This window comes from Pipistrellus kuhlii, unplaced genomic scaffold (genome assembly GCF_014108245.1).
Source record: "Pipistrellus kuhlii isolate mPipKuh1 unplaced genomic scaffold, mPipKuh1.p scaffold_m20_p_2, whole genome shotgun sequence".
In the NCBI taxonomy this organism is placed as follows: Eukaryota; Metazoa; Chordata; class Mammalia; order Chiroptera; family Vespertilionidae; genus Pipistrellus; species Pipistrellus kuhlii.
Window position 1 is genome coordinate 184687033 of NW_023425515.1, and position 22249 is coordinate 184709281.

Consider the following 22249-nt stretch of genomic DNA (forward strand, 5'->3'; position numbering starts at 1 on the left):
TCTCCGCACTGCCGCAGGCAGCGCAAGGCCGCACCCGCCCCCTCCCAGGGACCTGACGCTGCCCAGAGCAAAGCGCCTGAGCCGTGGGTGGCTCAGACCGGCAGGCGGGCGGCTTTTGTCCTGATTCACTCTGCTCTGGTCGGCGGAGCGGGTTTTGTTTCCTCTCACACTTGAGAAATGTTGCGTTTCACAGCTCCGTGTCAGCAACAGAACAACGCGGCTGCCTGGATGGCAGGCAGGGAGCAGCCGGAGAAATTAATTTACTCACTGCCACTGCGCGGAGAGCCACCGAGCTGTGAGCCATCGGGGGTTCTGGGCAGCACGTGGCACTTCACCGATGTCCTCCACCGCTGCCTGGGAGCGTGGCAGAGCGGCCCAGAGCCACGCCGGTGGGGCAGAGGAGGAGCCTTAGTGCCCCTGGGTGACTTCTGTGCCCGCCCCGGGAGCTGACACTCCCCGTCTGAAACCCTTCCCACAGCAGCACTGGCTGCCGCAGGGAGGACAGCGGCTGGCACTTAGGGAGCACTGGCCGTGTGCCAGGCTCCGTGCCAAGCGTTCTGTGGGCTTTAGTTTGCGGAATCCTCGCCGTCTCCCTGGGAGATAGGTATCTCACACCCATTTTACAGATGTGGAAACTGAGATTTAGAGAGGGTAAGGCACTGGCTCAAGGTCCCATACGTAAGAGGCAGGGGTGGGTGGGAGGCTGGCTCCACCTGCAACACACCCTCTGCCCAAAAGGGCATTTGGGGTGCTGATCGGGGCTCTGGGGGACAAAGGTGGACCCTGACCGCACCTCCCACCGCAGCTGAAGGAGCACCCGGAGAAGGGCGTGTACGTGAGGGGGCTGTCCATGCACACGGTGCACAGCGTGGCCCAGTGCGAGCGCATCATGGAGCGGGGCTGGAAGAACCGCTCGGTCGGCTACACCCTGATGAACAAGGACTCCTCGCGCTCCCACTCCATCTTCACCATCAGCATCGAGATCTACGCCGTGGGTGCGCGCAGCCGGAGGGGGTAGAGGGGGACTGGAGAGGGCGGCTGGGGACCCGATCCCGATCCCACTCCCAGTCGCTAAGACTCTTCACCCCTCGGGGCCTCAAGGGCCCACCTGACCCTGGGGAGGATGCTCAGACTGCTGGAGGGAGCACTGGAGCCCCTCCCGTGCTGGGACCCCTGCTTCCAGGGTAAACGGCAGCATCAGCCACAGCCACCGTCCTGGCGGCTGCGGAACTGGGCTCGTCCCCTGGGGCCTGCGCTCTGTGCCAGGCCTGCGTAGACCCTGGGAAACGTGCTGTCGGTTTGTTTCACCCCCAACAACCGGCGTCATGGGAGCTCTGGCTAGTCTCACTTTGTGGATGGGAGAAGTGAGGATCAGAGAGGTGCACGGCTCTGCCAAGGTCACACAGCAAGTGAGATGGGAACCAGGTCCCAGTCTCCAAAGCTAATGCTTTCTGCCATAAGAACACAACTCCCTGGTGACCCAGACACACACACACACACACACACACACACACACACACACACACCTTTGGCCTCACTGGCCAAATGCAGCAGCTGCTGTGAGAGCCATAGAAGCCTGCTGCTCAGAGACTAGTCTACCTCCCAGCCCCTGCTTCCTGGACTCAGACAGTCCAGGGGCCGAACCAGGCTCCACCACTGAGCAGCTGTGGGCTTTGGGCACGTTAAATGCCCTTCCTGAGCCTCAGTTTTCTCATCTGTAAGAGGGGCGCAGTCAGAGCACCTCCTGCATGGGGCTCCTATGTGGCTGAAATGAGGCCCTCGGTGGGTGGGGAGCACTCGGTGGGAGGGGAGTACTGGGTGGGAGGGGAGCACTCGATGGGGAGCACTCAATGGGTGGGGAGCACTCAGTGGGTGGGGAGCACTCGGTGGGAGGGGAGCACTGGGTGGGAGGGGAGCACTCAGTGGGTGGGGAGCACTCGGTGGGAGGGGAGTACTGGGTGGGAGGGGAGCACTGGGTGGGAGGGGAGCACTCAGTGGGTGGGGAGCACTCGGTGGGAGGGGAGTACTGGGTGGGAGGGGAGCACTCGATGGGGAGCACTCAATGGGTGGGGAGCACTCAGTGGGTGGGGAGCACTCGGTGGGAGGGGAGCACTGGGTGGGAGGGGAGCACTCAGTGGGTGGGGAGCACTCGGTGGGAGGGGAGCACTGGGTGGGAGGGGAGCACTGGGTGGGAGGGGAGCACTCAGTGGGTGGGGAGCACTCGGTGGGAGGGGAGTACTGGGTGGGAGGGGAGCACTCGATGGGGAGCACTCAATGGGTGGGGAGCACTCTTTGGGAGGGGAGCACTCGGTGGGTGGGGAGCACTCAGTGGGTGGGGAGCACTCAATGGGTGGGGAGCACTCTTTGGGAGGGGAGCACTGGGTGGGAGGGGAGCACTCAGTGGGTGGGGAGCACTCGGTGGGAGAGGTGCCTGACGGCCAGCGGCCCTCGTGAACGGTGGGAGGGCTGCCCACCAGAGGCCCTCACCGCTCCTCCGGGTCTCTCCGCAGACGAGCGGGGCAAGGACCACCTGCGGGCAGGCAAGCTGAACCTGGTGGACCTGGCGGGCAGCGAGCGGCAGTCCAAGACGGGGGCCACCGGGGAGCGGCTCAAGGAGGCCACCAAGATCAACCTGTCACTGTCAGCGCTGGGCAACGTCATCTCGGCCCTGGTGGACGGGCGCTGCAAGCACATCCCCTACCGCGACTCGAAGCTGACGCGGCTGCTGCAGGACTCGCTGGGCGGCAACACCAAGACGCTGATGGTGGCCTGCCTGTCGCCCGCCGACAACAACTACGACGAGACCCTCAGCACGCTGCGCTACGCCAACCGCGCCAAGAACATCAAGAACAAGCCGCACATCAACGAGGACCCCAAGGACGCCCTGCTGCGCGAGTACCAGGAGGAGATCAAGAGGCTCAAGGCCATCCTGGCCCAGCAGATGGGCCCCGGCAACCTGTCAGGTGGGCGCCTGGGATGAGGGGGCGGGAAGGGGCGGGCACCCGGGGGAAGGGCTCTGCCTGCCTGCAGATGAGCCGGAGAGACGGAGGCAGCGTCCCATGTCCTCAGCGTCATGGAAGCTGGCTTTGGACCAGTGAGGGAGAGCCCTGGGTGGTGACAGCCGGAGGCATCTGCTCTCTGATGCCCCAGGAAGAGGCCAGGGTGTCCATCCTGTCCCATTAGCTGGGCGGAGGGGGGCGGGGGCGGTGGGGGGCGGCTCTGTCGCCGGCTCCCTGCCCCCGTCTGCCACTGTCTCTGAGGCAGCAGCGTGATGCTGTGCTGCTCAGCAGGGGGTGACTCACTCCCCGTCCAAACCCCACTCCCACTCGGCTCCTTGTGACGGCAGCACTCACGCCCAGGCCTTGGGCTGTCCTCTGCCGGTGGAAATCATGCCTGGCAGGTCTGCTAGGTTCCTGCAGCCGCAGGGCGCCGAGGTTTCTTCCCGTCTGAGAAGCCCCTGGGGAAGGGAGCACAAAGGAGCCTAAGTCCATCTCTCCGTTCATCCAACTCCCCAGCCACCTTCCTCTCTCTCCATCCATTCTACACACTCCCATTCTTCTACCCTTCCACCCTTCTTTCCTTCCACCCTTCTTTCCTTCCTTCCTTCCTTCCTTCCTTCCTTCCTTCCTTCCTTCCTTCCTTCCTTCCTTCCACTTACCCACTCATCCATCCATCCTACTCATCGATCCATCATCTGTCTGTCTGTCCGTCCATCCATCCATCCATTTATCCATCCTTCTACTTACCCATTCATCTATCCATCCATCCATCCACTCATCCATCATCCATCTACTCATCTATCTACTCATCCATCCATCCATCCATCCATCCATCCATCCATCCTTCTACTTATCCATCCATCCATCCATCCATCCATCCTTCTACTTATCCATCCATCCATCCATCCATCCATCCATCCTTCTACTTATCCATCCATCCATCCATCCATTCATCCATCCTTCCTTCCTTCTACTTATCCATCCATCCATCCATCCATCCATCCACTTACCCACTCATCCATCCACCCACCCAAAGTTCTCTGAGCACCCCTCCGTGTGGGCCTGTGCTGGGCACTGGGGACACAGGTGAATCGGATCCAGGCTCTACCTCATGGCACCTCCTCTCCTGGGGAGGGGACTCCAGCAGACCATCATGTGGGGTGAGGTGAGTGAGCTTCGTCTGTTCTGTTGCTGCCACACCCCCATCCCTAGAGCAGGCGGTGCTCAAGAAATCTTTTTTTTTTTTTTTTAATATATTTTATTGATTTTTTACAGAGAGGAAGGGAGAGAGATAGAGAGCTAGAAATGTCAGTGAGAGAGAAACATTGACCAGCTGCCTCTTGCACACCCCCTACCGGGGATGTGCCCGCAACCAATGTGCATGTCTTTGACTGGAATCGAACCTGGGACCTTTCAGTCCACAGACCGAAGCTCTACCACTGAGCCAAACCAGTTTCGGCTCAAGAAATCTTTGCTAAATGACTGAGTACAGTAGCACTTTCCATAGAGATGCTTCAAATAAGCTGAAGACTTTGAAGTCCTTTAGAATGAGCCTGTGGGTGTCTTTGCGGAGTGCTGTTTACGTAGTTCCTGCCAACGGTGTGCACCTGCGTCACTGCCCCTCATTTCTGCCCCCCCAGCCCTGCTGGCCAATCAGGCGCCCCCAAACCCTGTCCAGACCGAGGAGAATCCATTGTCCCCGCCAGTGGTCCAGCCTGACACGGAGGCTGAGAAGCAGCTGATCCGGGAGGTGAGAGCCGGAGCAGGGAGGGGAGTGGGCGGCGGGTGGGGCCAGCGGCAGACCGCTTCCAGAGTGATGTCCTTTCACCCCCTCACTGTGGGGCCGGCACTCCAGCCTCCCTTTCGGGGTCACACAGAGATCCTGGGGCCATGACTTGCCCAAGGTCACACAACTAAGGAGAGTCAGAGCTGGGATTTGAACGTGGGTTCCGGACGCCAAAGTCCAGTGCATCCCACCTCAGTAGGAGAGCAGGGAGGGGAGAGGGTCTGCGGGAGTGCCATCTCTCCTCACACAGCAGGAATGGGCGGCTGGGGAGTGGAGGAAGCCGAGAAGGCCTGTGCAAAGGCGCGAGGCCAGCTGGAAGGGGTTGTTCCCCGCAGCAGGTGCCAGGAAGCCTGGGCCGAGAGCAGGGCAGCTGGGGTGGGCCGTGGGGAGTCCCTAGGTGCCCATGTGACTGGGGTAAGTGGGGTGTTAGCCTCCCAGAAAAAGCTGTCACTTGGGTCCTCTTCCCACATGTGGGCTCCTAGGATCCCGGAGCAGCCGGGCAGGTAACACCTGATTTGCAAAAACAAAGCTGATCCCTGGGGTTAGGGGGCGGGGGGCACTTAACACAGCCGACCCCCAACTCCGGGCTCTGTCAGCTCCCGGGGGTTCCTGCCAAAGGGCACATCTGAGGCCCCGATGTGGCAGGGTTTGGCACCTGACAGTCCCTTTAGGGCCCTGGCTTTTTCGTGGTGGAGAACCCAGTGCCAGCAGGATCAGCTGCAGAGCCTGGGCTTGGGGACATGTCTGTTGCTGGGCCTTTGCCCCTCAACTATGACCTCAGGTAGGACCAGCCCTGAGGCCTGGGAGCCTGGTCAGGCTGTGGGGGCCTGGGGCCCAGCCTGAGAGGGGGGAACAGGGCCTCCGTCCTGTGGACTGGAGTGCTGGGGAAATGGACTCAGGGTCCCCAGAGCTGCCCGCGGCGGGCAGAGGCTGTTACTGCTCAGTGAGAGGCCCAGCTGGACCCTCTCCTGGCCCCGTGAAGGTGTGGGAGCTCGGCGGCTCTGCCTGTTCCCCGCTGGGAGCCCCGGGGGCAGGGTGAGGAGGCAGCCTTCAGCAGTGCCGAGCCCGAGCCCACAGAATGAGAGGCCACACTTTGGGGGTTCAGAGTGTGTCTGGAATCACAGCAACAGGTGGACGTTGGCCACAAAACAGTGGGGGTGGGAAGGGTTGGCCTGGGGGTGGGATGGAAGCTTCTTTCCCAAGGAAGACCCGTTGGGTGGGAAGGCACTGCCCCCTAGTGGTCACCAGGGAGAAGAGACGCTGTGCAGGCTCCAGGGTCCATCTACCTGGGGGTTGGGGGTGCCTGCCTCCGCCCCAGGGGGCAGCCCAGTGGACGCTGGGTCAGAAGCCACCACCACCAAGTCTGCTTTCTGGCCCTAGCGTTCCTTCTGTGAGCCACACGTAGAGGAAGCGCTGCGAGGGCCTGTCCCCTCGCCCTCCCGTTCCAGGACCAGTCAGGGCGCTCGGGGTTGGGGAGGTGGCCCCTGTGTGCAGTGAGTGGAGACGGTGCCGGGCCAGGAAATGACTCGGCCACGAGCTGGAGGTGTGACGGTGGGCTTCAGTCTCCTAGCCTTAGGGGGCAGGATTTGAACTAGAAGATTCCTAGGGTCCATGCAGCTTTTACAGTCTGCAAGTCCAGTTCTCACGGGCTCTGTGACCTTGGGCAGGCTGCATAAGCTCTCGAGCCTGCTTCTCATCTCTAGAACGGATGCAATAGCAGCTTTCCTGCTGCTGCGAGGGGGGGCGTGCAGGGGTCTTATTGCCGGGATTTGCACGCAGGCCCCCATTGAATCAGCGCTTTCTGAGCACCTTCTAGGCACGGGCCCTGTAGCTGGAGGCGCACATGGTATAGGAAGAGGTTTATTGCCTTTAATATTGGCAGTAACGGAGCAGGTTTTGTGAACTGCTGGGAAAGGTCTTGAGCTGAGGGAGAAGTCCGTGACGTAGGAGGGAGGTGGGGATCGACAGCGTGACGTCCTAGGTGGGGCGGCTCAGTGCCAGATGGCTCGTGCACGGTCACAGGAGAGGACGCTGAGCTTTGGGGCGGGCGTACCTACCTGCAGGTGGGACGGAGGTGCGGGCCTGGGAAGGTGAGCAAGTTCGTGGCCAGTGGGCTTCAGAGTGCTCTGAAGTGTGAGACAGGACGGGGCGGCCTCGGAGGGTTGGAGGAAGGAGAGGGAGGACTGGGTTGAGGACCCTGTGGTTAAGACCTGTCCGTTGATGCGAAGAGGTGCTCATGATATATTGCTGTGGGGAAAACAGACAAACACACACGTGCATTGGTAACCGTTAAACACGCACAGCGGAAAGTCCAGGAGGGCCTTCACCAGCCATTAATTATCCCAGAGTTGGGCGGGCAATTTGATTCAGTTCTTTTGGCTTACTTGTATTTTCTGGATCGCTTCAGGGGGCAGGCATACTGAAGACTGTTTTTGTTTTTTTTAAATATATTTTTTATTGATTTTTTTTACAGAGATGAAGGGAAAGGGAGAGAGAGTTAGAAATATCGATCAGCTGCCTCCTGCACACCACACACTGGGGATGTGCCCGCACCAAGATACATGCCCTTGACCAGAATCAAACCTGGGACCCTTCAGTCCACAGGCCGATGCTCCATCCCCTGAGCCAAACGCGTCAGGGCTGGAGGCTGTGTTTTGAAATGGCTCTCACCCCCAGGAGTACGAGGAGCGCCTAGCCCGGCTGCAGGCCGACTACAAGGTGGAGCAGGAGTCCAGGGCGCGGCTGGAGGAGGACATCACTGCCATGCGCAACTCGTACGACGTGAAGCTGTCCACACTGGAGGAGAGCCTGCGCAAGGAGACAGGTGCGCTGCTCTGGGGGCGCGCTGGCTCTGGGGGGCGCGCTGGCTCTGGGGGGCGGGCAGCCTGCTTCCTGCCCTGTTTTACTGCCTGGCGCTTATAGAGCACTTTGTACTCGCCAGGGCCGTGCTGTGTGCTCCTCACAGCAGCCAGCGAGGTAGGTACTACAGTGACTCTCATTTTATAAAGGAGGCAGCTGAGGCACAGAGAGGGTAAGTCACAGCAGGGAGAGTGGAGACAGGATTCGAACCCAGGCTGTCTGGCCCCAGAGCCAGTGTTCTCACCCACAGCACTTGGCCAGAGGCTGGGGCCCTCGCCCAAGGCCAATCCAGAGTGGTAATGTATCCCCCATGTTTCATGGGGAAGTCCTTTTCTAGAGTTTCTGCGTTTCTTACTGTCTCCTCTCAGTACCAAAGCAACCATAGCCCATAATAAGCATTCAATCATTAGTAAAAATTTGAAGAAGAAAAAAAGGAAAAAAAAACTTGAACCTTCTTGGAAGTTTTAGTCCAACATACTGTATATATACATTAGAGGCCTGGTGCACAAAATTCATGCAGTGTGGGGGGCTGTGCCTTAGCCTGGCCTGCACCCACTCACAGTCTAGGAGCCCTTAGGGGATGTCTGACTGTCAGCTTAGCCAGGGGTCCTCAAACTTTTTAAAGTGGGGGCCAGATCACGGTCCCTCAGAGAGCTGGAGGGCCGAACTATATGAACTACTAATTCCTACTGTAACACCTCGGCTGCACTCACTGCCCAAAAAACCTGGCGGGCCGGATCAGACTCCTCTGCGGGCCGCATGTGGCCCGTGGGCCGTAGTTTGAAGACGCCTGGCTTAGGCTAAGCTGGAAGTCGGACATCCTTAGCGCTGCCGTGGAGGAGGTAGAGGCCCCCGCCACTGCTGCTGCACTCACGAGCCATGAGCCTGTGGTGAGTGTCTGCCCCCTGGTGGTCAGTGCATGTCATAGCGACCAGTCATTCTGCCATTCGGTCAATTTGCATATTAGCCTTTTATTATCGGGTCTAGTAATAATTAATGTCGTTTTTAAACATTTGTTTAAAATCTTGCTTGGCGTTGACTTGTATTGACATAACCTTCAAACACGTGGTATCTACAGAACATGTGAAGTGCAATTAACAAGTTTTGCTTGAAAAAGTTTGTGTTTGGTTTGGTTTTTGTTGCAAAACTAGGGCTAAGAAGATGGCGGATGAAGAGCATATTCGGCACTATATGCTTTACGAGTTCCAATTAGGAAGAAAAGCAAGTGAGGCTGCAAAAAACATCTGTAGTGCTCTTGGTCAAGATGCAGTTAGCGCCAGAAAATGCCAGCGTTGGTTTGAGAAATTTCGCGAGGGAAATTTTTCGTTAGATGACAAGAGTGGTCGAGGCCGTGTGTCCAATTTTGATCAAGAAGCTCTTCAAGCTCTTTTGGTGCAAAATCCTCAAATTACCCAACAAGAGCTTGCGACAACTTTAAATTGTTCACAAAAAACAATTTCCAATCAATTGCGTGCACTTGGCAAAGTCCAAAAGTTTGGAAAATGAGTTCCTCATGAGTTGACCGACAACAACCGTAATCAAAGAGTCACAATTTGCAGTTCGCTCCTCTCTCATCAAAACTGTTTGCCGTTTTTAGAGCAAATTGTTACCGGAGATGAAGAATGGGTGCTGTATGTTAATTTGAAAAGGCGGCCTCAATGGTTGGACAAAAATGAGGCTCCGCAGCCCACGCCAAAACCTGACTTGCATGCGAAAAAAGTGATGTTGTGTGTTTGGTGGAATTTTAAAGGAATTCTTCATTATGAACTTTTACCATCTACCCAAACCATTACAAGTGCAGTGTATAGTGCCCAATTGGAAAGGTTAGCCCAAGCTTTAAGAGAAAAAGAACCCGCGCTGATTAATCGGAAGGGCGTAATTCTTCACCACGATAACGCACAACCGCATACTGCAAGAATCACTGCTGAAAAACTGCGCCAGTTGGAATGGGAAGTTCTCCCTCAACCTGCATATTCTCCTGATATTGCCCCTTCCGATTACCATTTGTTTCGTTCTTTGCAAAACTTTCTTCTTGGAAAAAAATTTAATAATGAAGAATGCCTCAAAAATGCATTGACCGAATTTTTTGCATCAAAATCACAAGAATTTTACAACAGAGGGATTAAAATGCTTCCTGAGCGTTGGGCACAAGTAGTAGAAAACAACGGCAACTATATTGTTGATTAAATTTTGTTGTATTGTTTAAATAAATTCGATTTAAAAAAGTATTAGAAAACGACATTAATTATTACTAGACCTATATGTGTATATATTACATATATATTTTATTACTGATTTCAGAGAGGAAGGGAGGAGAGAGAGAAACATCAATGATGAGAGAGAATCATCAATCAGCTGCCTCTTGCACATCCCACACTGGGGATCAAGCCTGCAACCAAGGCATGTGCCCTGAGCAGGAATTGAACCGGTGACCTTTTGGTTCCTGGGTCAATGCTCAACTGCTAAACTATACCCAGCTGGGCGTTTTTGTCTTCTTTTTTTGACATTCTAGAATATTCCACTTCACTATCATCCAAACACTCGTGGTGCCAAGCAGCCTAAGCTTCCTAGTCTCATCCAAGCATTGTAAAATCCATCCTGCAATGGTGACGATATTGAACATGTCATCAGTGCTGTTTATTGGGCACTGCTGTGTGCCAGGCCCTGGGCAAGGTCCTCAGGGAGGAGGGACTCACTGAGGTTTGGACAGGTTCAGGCCACTGAGCTAGGGAGCATCTGAAATGTCTCAGGGGAGCCGGACACACGTGGCACAGAGGCAGAAGGGATGTAGGCAGGTGGTCTAGTGCCCAGAGCTGGGAGCACCAAGGAGGCCTGTGTGGTCAGAGTCGGCCCAGGCTGGCAGGAAGATGCCACGCCCCGTGCACACCCAGAGGAAGGGCGAGGCAGGTGCTAGCATTTTCTGCCCCTCAGAGAGCTCCCTCCTGCCCAGTTTGAATGCTGTTCTTTGAGTGATTTTAGTCTGTCTAACATTCATCCACAGTGTTCCTTTAACTCCCCCGGGTCTAGCACAGCCATCCTGTGGACAAGGGCCTGGAGCTGGGCACTTCCCCGGGGATCCCTTCGGGATGGGGGGGTGAGACCTGTTCATCAGCTCTCACCCGGGAAGGCAGTGAGACCAACAGGCTTGCTTGTTAAAAGCAGTCCCGAGGCAGGCGGTAAGAGCCCAGCACGTAACAGCTGGGGAGGGCAGAGGATGGAGGAACCGTGGGCGGGCTGGTCAGGGAAGGCTTCCTGGAAGAGGGGGAAGGAGACAGGGTCTGAGTTCTGCAGGGGGAGAGGGCTGGGGCAGAGATGGGAACCGGTAACTGCGGGCCTGAGGGCTCTGACTCCTCGGGCGGTCTCTTGGAGGTGGGGGGTTTGGGCCAGCTTCCAGGAAAGGCCTCCTCCTTCCAGCCTCTGAGGAGCTAAGGGAAGGTCTCGCTCTGCAGAGGCCGTCCTGAAGGCCGAGGTCCTCTTCAACGCCGAAGTCACATCCAAGGCCGAGTTCGCCCGCGTGTCCGAGTACACACCCGCCTTCCAGTACGAGGCGCCGGTGAAGCCCGGGGCGCACTCCGTAAGCGCCGCTCCGCCCAGCGAGGGGGTCCCCTGGGCCGGGCTTCCTGCCCAGCGCGAGGACCCGCCCCGGGCCGAGACCGCCCAGTCAGAGAGCTCCCTGGGGTCCGATGAGGGGTCCGCCCTGGAAGAGCCCCCCGCGCCCGAGGCCCTCCCTGGGCTCCAGCAGCCCGCCAGCCTGGAGCTGCCCGCGGTGCCCGCGGTGCCCATGGCGGGGGCCAAGGGCAAGGGCTTCCAGGATGAGCTCAGCCAGGAGGCCCTGCTGGCCGGGGAGCCCTTCCTGCAGGAGGAGGAGCCCCCGCTGATGCCCCTGGAGCTGTTCCCGGGCCTGCATGACCCGCCCGCCGAGGTGGAGGCCAAGCTGGCCAGGCTCTCGTCCACAGTGGCCCTGGCCGACGCGCCCCTGGAGGAGGCACCCGAGGTCCCCGTGCAGGTAGCCGATGCCGTGCAGGACGCAGGGCGGGGATTCGGCACGCAGAGCCCGGCTGGGAGGCGGGGTCCCTGGGCGCACAGGATGGACGGCTCCAGCTGCGGCTCCAGCTCCGACCCCCCTCTCAGAGGGGGCTCCGGCCTGTGGCGGCTCAGGGCACTCCCGTCCAGGGGTCTGGGAGAGATGGGCTCTGTGTCCTGCTCTGTAAATGGGCAGGGAAGTTGGGATCAAGATGAAGGCTGTGCCCGGTGGGCACCTGCTGTGCTGATGAAGGGCCACCTGCACGGGAGTTGGCTGGGTTGCCATGGTTACACTGAGCTTCCAGGCCTGAGGGAGCTGGAGGCGGCCGTGGTCCACTCTTGGTCCACCCTCGTGCTCTCTCGGGTTCAGAGAGCAGGCTGGGCTGGGTCTGCGGGGCCCCAGCTACCACTTGGGGAGCATGCAGGGATCCGGCCACTCTGCTCCTTTTCCATCCTGCCGCTGTGTCAGTCCTCTCACTTTCCAACTTTTTTTTAAATGTTGAAATGTTTTTCTTTTTTATTTTATCTTATTATTTTTTTTAAAAAAATATTTTACTGATTTTTTACAGAGAGGAAGAGAGAGGGATAGAGAGTTAGAAACATCGATGAGAGAGAATCATTGATCAGCTGCCTGTTGCACACCCCCTGCTGGGGATGTGCCCACAACCAAGGTACATGCCCTTGACCGGAATCAAACTGGGGACCTTTCGGTCCACAGATCGACGCTCTATCCACTGAGCCAAACCGGTTTCGGCTCCTTTTTTATTTTTTAACGTATTTTTCTTTATTTCTAAGAGGAAGGGAGAGGGGGAGAGAGATAGAAACATCAATGATGAGAAAGAAGCATTGACTGGCTGCCTCCTGCAGCCCCCTACTGGGGATCAAGCTGGTAACCGGGACATATAATTCCTTGACTGGAATTGAATCCAGGACCCTTCAGTCTGCAGGTTGACACTCTATCCACTGAGCCATGCCAGCTAGGGTGAAATGTCTTCCTTTTTTGTTTGTTTCTTTCTTTTCCTTGCCTTTTCTTTCCGTGTGTGTGTGTGTGTGTGTGTGTACACAGAGCACAGGCCTTTGAATCAGACAGAACTGGGTCTAGGTCCTGGCTGTGCCACTCAGTTGTGTGACCTTGGGCAGCTGCTCTCTGGGCCTAGTTTCTTCATCTGTAAAATGGGCTGATGAGTGCTTCCTGTGAGGCAGGGCAGGTAACGCTCCTGGAACACAGCAGGTGCCTGTCTCGGCTTCCTGCTTCCTCTCTTCCCTGTTCTCTCTCTTCATCTCATCACTCTTGTTCCCATCCCTTTTCTCCTCAGTGACAGGCAGGAAGAGGGGGTGATGGGGGTGGGGAGCCGCAGGGGAGGCCGGGGCGGGGCAGCAGAGGCTGACTGTGGCCCCACTGTCCCTCCTTCTCTCCCACCTGCCCCCCTGCAAGCACCCCTCCCTGACAGATGTCCCTGAGCCCGGTGACTTGGGGGCTGAAGCTGAGGTGGAGGGCGGCCTCCTGCCCGAGACAGTGAGTACCCTGGGCCGGGGGGCTGTGCACTGGGAGGGCCTGGTCCCTCCTGTGACCCTCCACTGTCCCCTCCCTCTCCGGCCTCAATTTTGTAATTCATAATACAGGGACCACCCCCCCCCCCCGCCCACCCCGCCCACCCCAGCTCATCAAAGGCGGCCATTGCAAAGCCACACACAAGCTGGAGGCACTGTCAGGCCTCTTACTAACGGTTAATAAGAGGCCACTGTTAGCTGGGACTTTCCAGCTTCCCTCCACCTCGGAACCTTTGTCTGAGGCAGAGGGGCCTGGTGTGGTGGGGAGTGGGGCCTGGGGTGCTGTCAGGGACCCCACCGAGGGCCACTGCTGCTCTCAGACCCCACCCTTTTCTGCCTAAGAAAGCACAGCCGGCCGCAGGGAGCGAGAGGAAGGCTTTAAACCTACTTACGTTTTTGGAGAGAGCAAGCTACCCGCCGCCCTCCGGACCTGCACAGCGGGTAGGAGCCGGCAGGCGGCTCGTTCTTAGCGGGCGGCAGAGGCGTAGCTGGGGTGCCCTCTGTGAGGTGGCCCTGAGAGGGACCCGAGGAGGGCCCAGGGCCCGGGGGGAGCAGATGCCCGAGTCCTGAGGCTGGAGGAACAGCAGGTGGACGGGGTGGCAGGGGGGAGGCAGGGGGTGGGCACAGAGGGCGGGCAGGCCACGGAAGAAACTGGAGCCCCCTGAGGGGCTGTAACTGGAAAGGGCTGAGGTGAGTTTGTACCCACAGGAGCCGGCCTGGCAGCCTCCGGAAGCCGGAGGCGGGCGGGAGAGGGAGGGAGCAGGTGCTGGGGGAATGGCAGCAGAGGGGCTTGGTAGCTGATTTCTGTGTAACTGGTGTCCCTCAGCCAGAGGTGGACCCCCCATGTGAGGGCCACGATGCCCGGGGAGGGGGCAGATGGAGGCCGCCGTGAGCCTCTGCCGCTGCCTCCCACCTCACTGAGGTCCCTGTCTCTCAGGAGGCTGACCCGGGCCTGGAAGGGGACAAAGACAAGGCGTGGGCAGCGGAGCCCGGCGGGGGGCCCGAGGCCGAGGCGCTGCCCCTGCTGCCCACGGCAGGTCCGAGGAGGGACAGTGTGGGCGTGGAGGTGGCCGTGCTGACCAACGACCTGATGCCCGTGGTGGACCAGCAGCAGGTGATCGCCCGGTAAGCGCCCAGCGGGGCCGGCAGGACCCCTCCGGGGCGGGAAGGAGCTGTGCCCGGTGTGGGGGTGCCCTAGAGCCTTCCCGATCCCCCACCGGGTCTGCACACCCCCTTCTGGCCCCGGAGCACGCCCTGGCCTGTGTGGATGCCGGCCGGCTCCGATGCCGACCCTCAGTCTGGGCGGCGGGCGGTGGTTATGAGGCCACGTCCCTGTGGAACAAGCAACGTCTGAAACGCTCTGTGCGCTTCACGGGACCGCGAGGAGCCCACACAAGTCTTCCCTGTGGCTCCTCACAGCCTGTTCTTTAAAGACAGAACTGGCCCTGGCCGGTATGGCTCAGTGGATAGAGTGTCCGCTGCCGACTGAAGGGTCCTGGGTTTGATTCTGGTCAAGGGCACATGGCCTGGTTTTGGGCTCGATCCCCAGTAGGGGGCGTGCATGAGGCAGCCGATCAGTGATTCTCTTATCATTGATGTCTCTCTCTCCTTCTCCCTTCCTCTCTGAAATCAATAAAATACATTTTTTTTAAAAATAAAGGGCAGAATTCTTAAACAAAATTGAACATTTTGGATATAAATATTTTAAAAAATGTATTATACATGTCTCCGCCTGATGAAACATTGTGTGCTGGATGTGTTTCTTTTGCATTAAAAACTGAGGTGTGATGGACACATAAGTGTGTCAGGCATGCCATGTACTGATTCCGTGTCTGTATCCATTGCGAGAAGTTTGTCAGCGTGAGTCTAGGTAACATCCGGCGTCACAGTTACCACAACGTCTTCCTGGTGAGGCGGACTCGTACAATTTATCTCTGAACAGCTGTCAGATGTGCGGACAGGGTTTTACCTCTGGTATCTGTGCTGCACGGGGCATGCCAGGAGTTATTTTTAAAAATATATATTTTATTGATTTTTTCACAGAGAGGAAGGGAGAGGGACAGAGAGCTAGAAGCTGCCTCCTGCGCAACCCCTACTGGGGATGTGCCTGCAACCAAGACACATGCCCTTGAAATCGAATGTGGGACCTTTCAGTCCGCAGACCGACGCTCTATCCACTGAGCCAAACCGGTTTTGGCCCTAGGAGTCATTTATACCTTTTGGCCACCTTCACCATTTGGCCAGCCCTCCAGCCTGATGGGCTCTATATCCAGGAGTGGGCTGGGATTGCTTCTTAGAGTCTGTGGGTCAGTAGGAGCAGCGGACCGGTCTCTGTCTGTCTGTCTGTCTGTCTGGCTGCACTCCATGTGCCCGCGGCCGCTGGCTGTGGGGATCTCCCAGAGGCCAGCTTTCTTTCCGTCTCCAGGCTGCTGCTGCCCATCAGCTCTGGGTGGCGGGCGGCGGGCAGTGAGCTTGGGGTCCAGGGGAGATCCTCACCCTTCCTGTGGGCACAGCCACTGCCCTGTAGAGTGAGGTCCGGTAGGAACCCTGGTTCTGACACTGAACCTGGGCCTCCCTCTCGGAGCCTCAGTGAGGCCTGTGGGAGCGGAGCTGGTGGGAGGGCCCCGTGGGTCCCGCTGGACGACGGGTGCTCGGTGACCGTGGGTCCCGTCACGCGTGCTCTCCTCCCCCCGGCAGGCTGCAGCTGCTGGAGCAGCAGGTGGTTGGCGGGGAGCAGGCCAAGAACAAGGACCTGAAGGAGAAGCACAAGCGGCGGAAGCGCTACGCGGACGAGCGCCGGAAGCAGCTGGTGGCTGCACTGCAGAAATCGGACGAGGACAGCGGGGAGTGGGTGCTGCTCAACGTGTACGACTCCATCCAGGAGGAGGTGCGGGCCAAGAGCAAGCTGCTGGAGAAGATGCAGAGGAAGGTGAGGCCCCGGAGGCGCCACTGCCCTGCCCCTCTGCCCCCTGGCTCTAGGCGGCACTCATTCACCCTTTCACAGCACGTTAGTGCCCACTGTGCCCTCCGTGCTGTGGAAGCAGCCACAGGGGCAGGTGTGTCTGCTGTCCTGGGGCTTACTTTTATATATCTATATCTATATCTATATCTATATCTATATCTATATCTATATCTATATCTATATCCGAAACCGGTTTGGCTCAGTGGATAGAGAGTCGGTCTGCAGACTGAAAGGTCCCAGGTTCGATTCAGGTCAAGGGCATGTACATTGGTTGTGGGCACATCCCCGGTGGGGGGTGTGCAGGAGGCAGCTGGTCGATGATTCTCTCTCATCAATGTTTCTGGCTATCTATCCCTTTCCCTTCCTCTCTGTGAGAAATCAATAAAGTATATTGATTGGTTTCAGAGAGGAAGGGAGAGGGTGAGAGAGAGAGAGAAGCATCAATAATGAGAGAGAGTCATTGACTGGCTGCCTCCTGCACATCCCACAACCCAGGCATGTGCCCTTGACCAGGGATTGAACCATGACCTCCACTTCATAGGTCCACACTCAACCTATCTGTGCCTCCCCGTCGAAGGGATTTTTATTCACATCGGGGTGTTGTGTTGCGTTTTAATGTCTGGCTCTGTGCCCTAGTGCTATGGGGGGGGGCTGTCTTCTGAAATGCACTGACTTACATTTCCTGTTTCTTGTGGTAGCTCTCTTCTGTTTATTTCATAACGACACAGCAGTTACACTCGGGAGAGATGAAAATATGTCCACACAAAAACTTGTACACTGACGTTCATAGCAGCATTATTCATCATAGCCCGAAGCAAGCATACATGTAAGGGCTGTGGCATAGTCACCCAACGGGGTATTAGCATAAAAGGAAGTACTGATACATGACACAACACGGTGAGCCTTGAAAACACTGTTTCGTGAGAGAAGCCAGACACAAAAGATGACAGAGTCCATGATTTCATTCAGACGAAATGTCAGAATAAGCACATTTATAGACAGGAAGTGGACTGGCGGCTGCCCAGGGCTGGGCTTGGGAGAAGAGGGGAATGGCCGATGAGCACGGGGTCTCTCTGGGTGAGGAAGCGCTCTCACACTGACTGGATAATGGCCGCACACATCCAAATACGCTGAAAGCCACTGAGCGAACCGAGCACTCGAAACGCATCGTTTCCAGCTTCGGGCGGCAGAGGTGGAGATCAAGGACCTGCAGTCGGAGTTCGAGCTCGAGAAGATCGACTACTTGGCCACCATCCGCCGGCAGGAGCGGGACTTCCTGTTCTTCCAGCAGCTGCTGGAGCTGGTGCAGCCGCTCATCCGCAGGGACTGCAACTACAGCAACCTGGAGCGGGTCAGGCGCGAGTCCTGCTGGGACGAGGACAGCGGCCTCTGGAAGATCCCGGAGCCCGCGGTCATAAAAACCAGCCTCCCAGTAGGTCAGGAGCCTGGCTGGCCCTCGGCCCCCCTCCCCGCCTCCACGCTCTGCTCCCCTGCAGCCCGACCGGGAGCCCCGGGCCTCGTCCTGCTGGCTGTGGGTGAAACAGACACGTGACCCTGAGATTCCAAACCATGGGGGGCCCGAGAGGAGGGTGTGTGCTGAGTCAGACAGGAGTGGGCTGGCTCCATCGCTCCCTGTGTGACCTCCTGGGGACTCAGTGTCCTCCTCTGTGAAATGGGGGTTAATAACAGCACCTTCAGGGTGCGGGTGGCTTAACATGTGTTAATACACGTAAAGCCCTCAGAGCCACGCCAGGCACATCTTAAATGTGGGGTGCCCTGCAGCAGTAGCATCGTGATCCTGTCATTTCACCCCACAGCCATCTGTGGAGGACAAGGCCCACGGCACTGGTGTGCAGGAGGAAGTGGGATCTCAGGGAGCATGCGTGTCTGTCAGTCACGGCATGAGGGGCAGGGCCGGGGGTGCCCACAAGCTGTCCCCTGCAGGCCTGGCTCCATCTCTGCCTTTGCACTGACCTCTGTGACCTTAAGACGGCCAGTGCCTCCTGGGCTTGGCGCTCTCATCTCCACAGCAAAGGGTGGGCCAGATGGTCTTCAAGGCGCCGCCTCCTCTATCGAGTACCAGGGTCTGGCCCGACTGACAGGCTCTTTCTGCAGCCACGTGGCTGGCTCTGCCACGCAGACAGCAGTAGCTGTGGCATCCCACAAGGCCCTGCCTCCTCTCTCCCCCATCAGAGTGTCGTCCACTGACACCATCTCTGCTGAGACTCCAGGCAGCTGCAGGCTTCCTCCCGCCCCACCAGCCTGCCATCTTGCCTGGAAGCAGGGGGGGTGGTGTCTTTGGGGTCTGAGCCCCCCTGTTGTGTTCCCCAGAGGCCCCCTTTGCTTGGACCGGGAAGTCCTCCCTTGGCCCCAAGCCTGAGCCAGGCCTAACACCCCCCCACCCCAGGCGGGAGAAGGTGCAGCAGGCACTTCAGCTTTTGTTTTCTCGTAGCAGTTTCAACAGGGCTGCAGAGCAAACCGGCCCGCAAAACCTCCGCAGCGGACAGTGGCGAGCTAGGCCTGGTAAGACCCCAGGGTGGGGGGCCTAGGGGGCTGGCCCCGAGGTGCATTACCACGGGAGCTGGGTCCTTCCTGTGTGCCTGCTGGCACCTAGACCTTAGTCCCCCCGGCCCTCACTCAAAGCACGCATGGTCATAACCGCCAGCAGGGAGGGGGTGGTTCATGTCGGCCCAGCTGCGGGGAAGATCAGAAGCGTCACCTCACAGTTTGTCAGCCGTACAGTTAGGTTCCCCGGGCCCTGGCTGGTCTAAAGCTCTGATTGGCTGCTTTTGATAGCTTAACCGTATGAAAAAGGGCAAGATGTTCCTGAAAAACACACACACATCCTTACCCTGGGACCACGAAGGGATTATGTCAGTCAGAATGCTTTACTTCCAGTGGCAGCTGCCCAAAGCAAACAATCACAGGCAAAAGGGGGAATGGCTGTGCATGCTAAGAGGACCAGTTTCAGGCATGGCTGGATCTAGGGGCTCAGTCAGCCAGGCTTCCCTCCGTATTCCAGCTTTGGACTCAGGCAGGCTTTCTCCAAGCGAGAAAGGCAGGAAAAATGGCTGCTGGCAATTAGTGACCCAACAGAGAGACGGTCTCTTAGAGTGTCCTCACACCAATGCTTGTGCAGATTCTGATCTGTTCTGCTGGGCCTGGGCCTGCTCTTGGGCCAATGACTATGTCCAGAACATGGAGCTCTGTGATTGGGCCAGTGGGGGTCACATGTCCAGCTGTGTAGCTAGGAGTAGGTGGGTGGGAGTGGTGGTATTAGGGCACTCTGAATGATCACCCCACCAGGACGATGTCGGGGGGAGAGGGATAGGTCCCTGAAGGAAGAGATTCAGGGAGAAGAGAAGTCCACGAGAGTGAAAAACAGTAGTTCTTGGTACTATGAAGATTGGGACTCCGATTCTAATGATCATGAACGTGTCCCTGAGCTGAGCACTTGCTGCCTCTCTGTGGTGTGCCATGATGGGCCTGGGTGTGTGGCGTTGTCCTGGCCCTGCTGGGGCTGGCACAGTGCCCGCTGTTGAGGTCTGCAGGAGGGAATGAGGCACTTCCCGTTTCCAAGGAAGGGGTGGGGGTGTGGGCTCCACTGGATCCCACCCCAGGAGGCCGGGTCTGTAGCGGATACCAGGCAGTGGGCGGGAAGCCCCATCCCACCAGGCTTGCGGAGCTGCTGAGCTCTGGGTGAGGGCCCTCGTGAGAGCTGCACAAATAAGGGGTCTTAACCCGTGGGGGTTTGGGATCTCAGCAGGAAGAAGACCGCTACAAGCTGATGCTCAGTCGGAGCGACAGTGAAAATATCGCCAGTAACTACTTCCGGCCAAAGCGGGCCAGCCAGATCCTCAGCACAGACCCCATGAAGAGGCTCAGTGAGTGCCCGCCCACCTCCCGCCTTCCGGCCTCTTCCCAAGAGCCATCTCGGCCCTCTGCCCACTGGGAAGGGCGTGATGGGTGGATGGGGTCAGACAGGCCTGGTCCTCAGCCATTCAATGGGGGAGACACAGGACTAGGTAAAATGAAATGGGGAACAGCCCAGCCCAGGGCCTGGCACGTAGTAGGTGCTCAATGCACAGTCTCCCCTTTCCTCCTGGGGGAGACGTGCTATTTGACTCATCCTCCTCCCCTGGCAGGCACGAGCCCCCCAACACTGGCCAGGGCCTGGCGTGGGGCCCCAGGCCGCTGGTCAGTGACCTGCTTTCTCAGCTGCCAGGACACTGGCTTTCCCCTGAGCTAAGGGGACAGACAGGGTCACAAGAGCCAAACACTTTCAGAAACAAGAATTGAAAATCACTTCATTCTTCTGCTTTTAAAGACTACAGGACCTCCAGTAAAACACCCACGAAAAGCACATCTCCGTCCTTTACTGAGGTTATGTAAGAGACAACGTGGGTGGAGTTGAGGAATAAGGAAAGAAAGGTTGGGCAGGAAATAAACTGACAGCAGCTGAGGACCTGGCACTGTGCCCATGCGGCAGATGGGGAAACTGAGGCCCAGAGAGGCTCAGACCGGCATCTCTGACTGAGCTCAGGGTGGCTGCAAGGGATGTCTCAGGCCAGCCTAAATCTCTGACCAGCTGCTTTTGATAGCTTAACTTTGTAAAAAAGGGAATGAGGGAATGCTGTTCCTGAAACACACACACACACACACACACACACACACACACAAAACAAACAAACAAAAACACAAAAACAAAAAACTATTCTTAACCTAGGACTGTGGTGGGCAAACTGCGGCTCGCAAGCCACATGCGGCTCTTTGGCCCCTTGAGTGTGGCTCTTCCACAAAATACCATGGCCTGGGCGAGACTATTTTGAAGCAGTGGCGTTAGAAGTTTAAGTTTAAAAAATTTGGCTCTCCAAAGAAATTTCAATTGTTGTCCTGTTGATATTTGGCTCTGCTGGCTATTGAGTTTGCCGACCACTGGCCTAGGACCACCGAGGGTTTTTTTCCAAGCGAGGCCGCCCCTCAGGAAGTGGGGGGCTGCGCTTTGAACCCAGGCTTGTCTGGCTCGAGATCCCAGGCTGTGGCCCAGCCCAGACCCTTTGGACGCAGACACAGTGCTGGGTCTGAGGCCCACACCAGAGCAGCGTCTTAGAACTTGGGGTCCTAGCAGCTCTAGCCGGGCGGGGGCTGCACCCACACCCCATGCTGTCTGTCCACACCTGCGCCCCGGCTCACCGGCGCCCCCGTGCCTCTCCTCCGCAGCACATCACAGCTCGCCGCCCGGCCTCATCTCCCCCCTCGGCAACAACTCTGCCATCCCGCCCGCCCAGGCCCCCGAGATGCCGCAGCCCCGGCCCTTCCGCCTCGAGTCCCTGGACATCCCCTTCGCCAAGGCCAGGCGCAGGAAGAGCAGAAGCAGCTTCGGCGGCGAGCCTCTGTGAACACGCTGCCTGCTGGGGGCTGTGACTGCCAGGCCCCCCGGGCAGCCCCAGCCGGGCCTCCTCCCTCCCGCCCCCACCGTGATGGGGCGCTTGAGGGGGCCTCGCCCTGGAGGGCGAATTCCCTTCCCTGTTCCCCAGAAAGCCCATGTGTGCCCGGCGGGAGTCCTCAGAGCTGGACCCTCCTGGGGAAGGCCCCTCCAGCTCCCAGTGCCACGTCAGTATTGCCAGCTACTAGCCTGCCACGGAGCCGCCGCCTGTGCCCCCCGCCTGTGCCCGCCGCTGTTCGGAGTCTCCACGGGCTCTGCCTCCAGGCCTCCACCAGCAGCCCGGGCCTTGTGGTCAGCCACCTCCCCGGACCGAGCTCAGCACGTTGGTGCTGGAAAACTGTGTCTCTGTCCAGCTGGCCCAGTTCCTGGGGAAGCCCCGCAGGACGGCTGCGGGAGGCCTGAGCACCTGCCCCCGATGCCCGCTGCTGCCCACTGCTGCCCGCTGCTGCCCGCTGCTCTGTGGCCCCAGGAGAGCGCTCCACACGAAGCTGCCCCAATAAACTGTCTTTCGCCCACAAGCCCCTTCCCTGGTTCTCTGGCAGTGGCACTGGGCCCCGCCCTCCTGGCAGCTCTTCCTGGGCAAAGGGTCTTCAGTAGCTGCAGCCGTGAGGACAAACAGGCCC

General features: G+C 58.2%; 1 protein-coding gene across 1 annotated transcript in view; it reads left to right on the top strand.

Moving 5' to 3' along the window:
• KIF17 (kinesin family member 17) overlaps positions 1 to 22249 on the top strand; it is a 29617-nt gene extending 7368 nt beyond the window's left edge. The window contains exons 4-16 of the mRNA XM_045583844.1: positions 806 to 995; positions 2511 to 2963; positions 4640 to 4749; positions 7462 to 7609; positions 11094 to 12131; positions 13026 to 13183; positions 13561 to 13659; positions 14156 to 14343; positions 15916 to 16147; positions 17358 to 17616; positions 18633 to 18703; positions 19947 to 20064; positions 21401 to 22249. Coding sequence (XP_045439800.1) covers positions 806 to 995; positions 2511 to 2963; positions 4640 to 4749; positions 7462 to 7609; positions 11094 to 12131; positions 13026 to 13183; positions 13561 to 13659; positions 14156 to 14343; positions 15916 to 16147; positions 17358 to 17616; positions 18633 to 18703; positions 19947 to 20064; positions 21401 to 21579 — 3243 coding nt within the window. The 3' untranslated portion in view covers positions 21580 to 22249. The remainder of the gene's footprint in view (positions 1 to 805; positions 996 to 2510; positions 2964 to 4639; positions 4750 to 7461; positions 7610 to 11093; positions 12132 to 13025; positions 13184 to 13560; positions 13660 to 14155; positions 14344 to 15915; positions 16148 to 17357; positions 17617 to 18632; positions 18704 to 19946; positions 20065 to 21400) is intronic.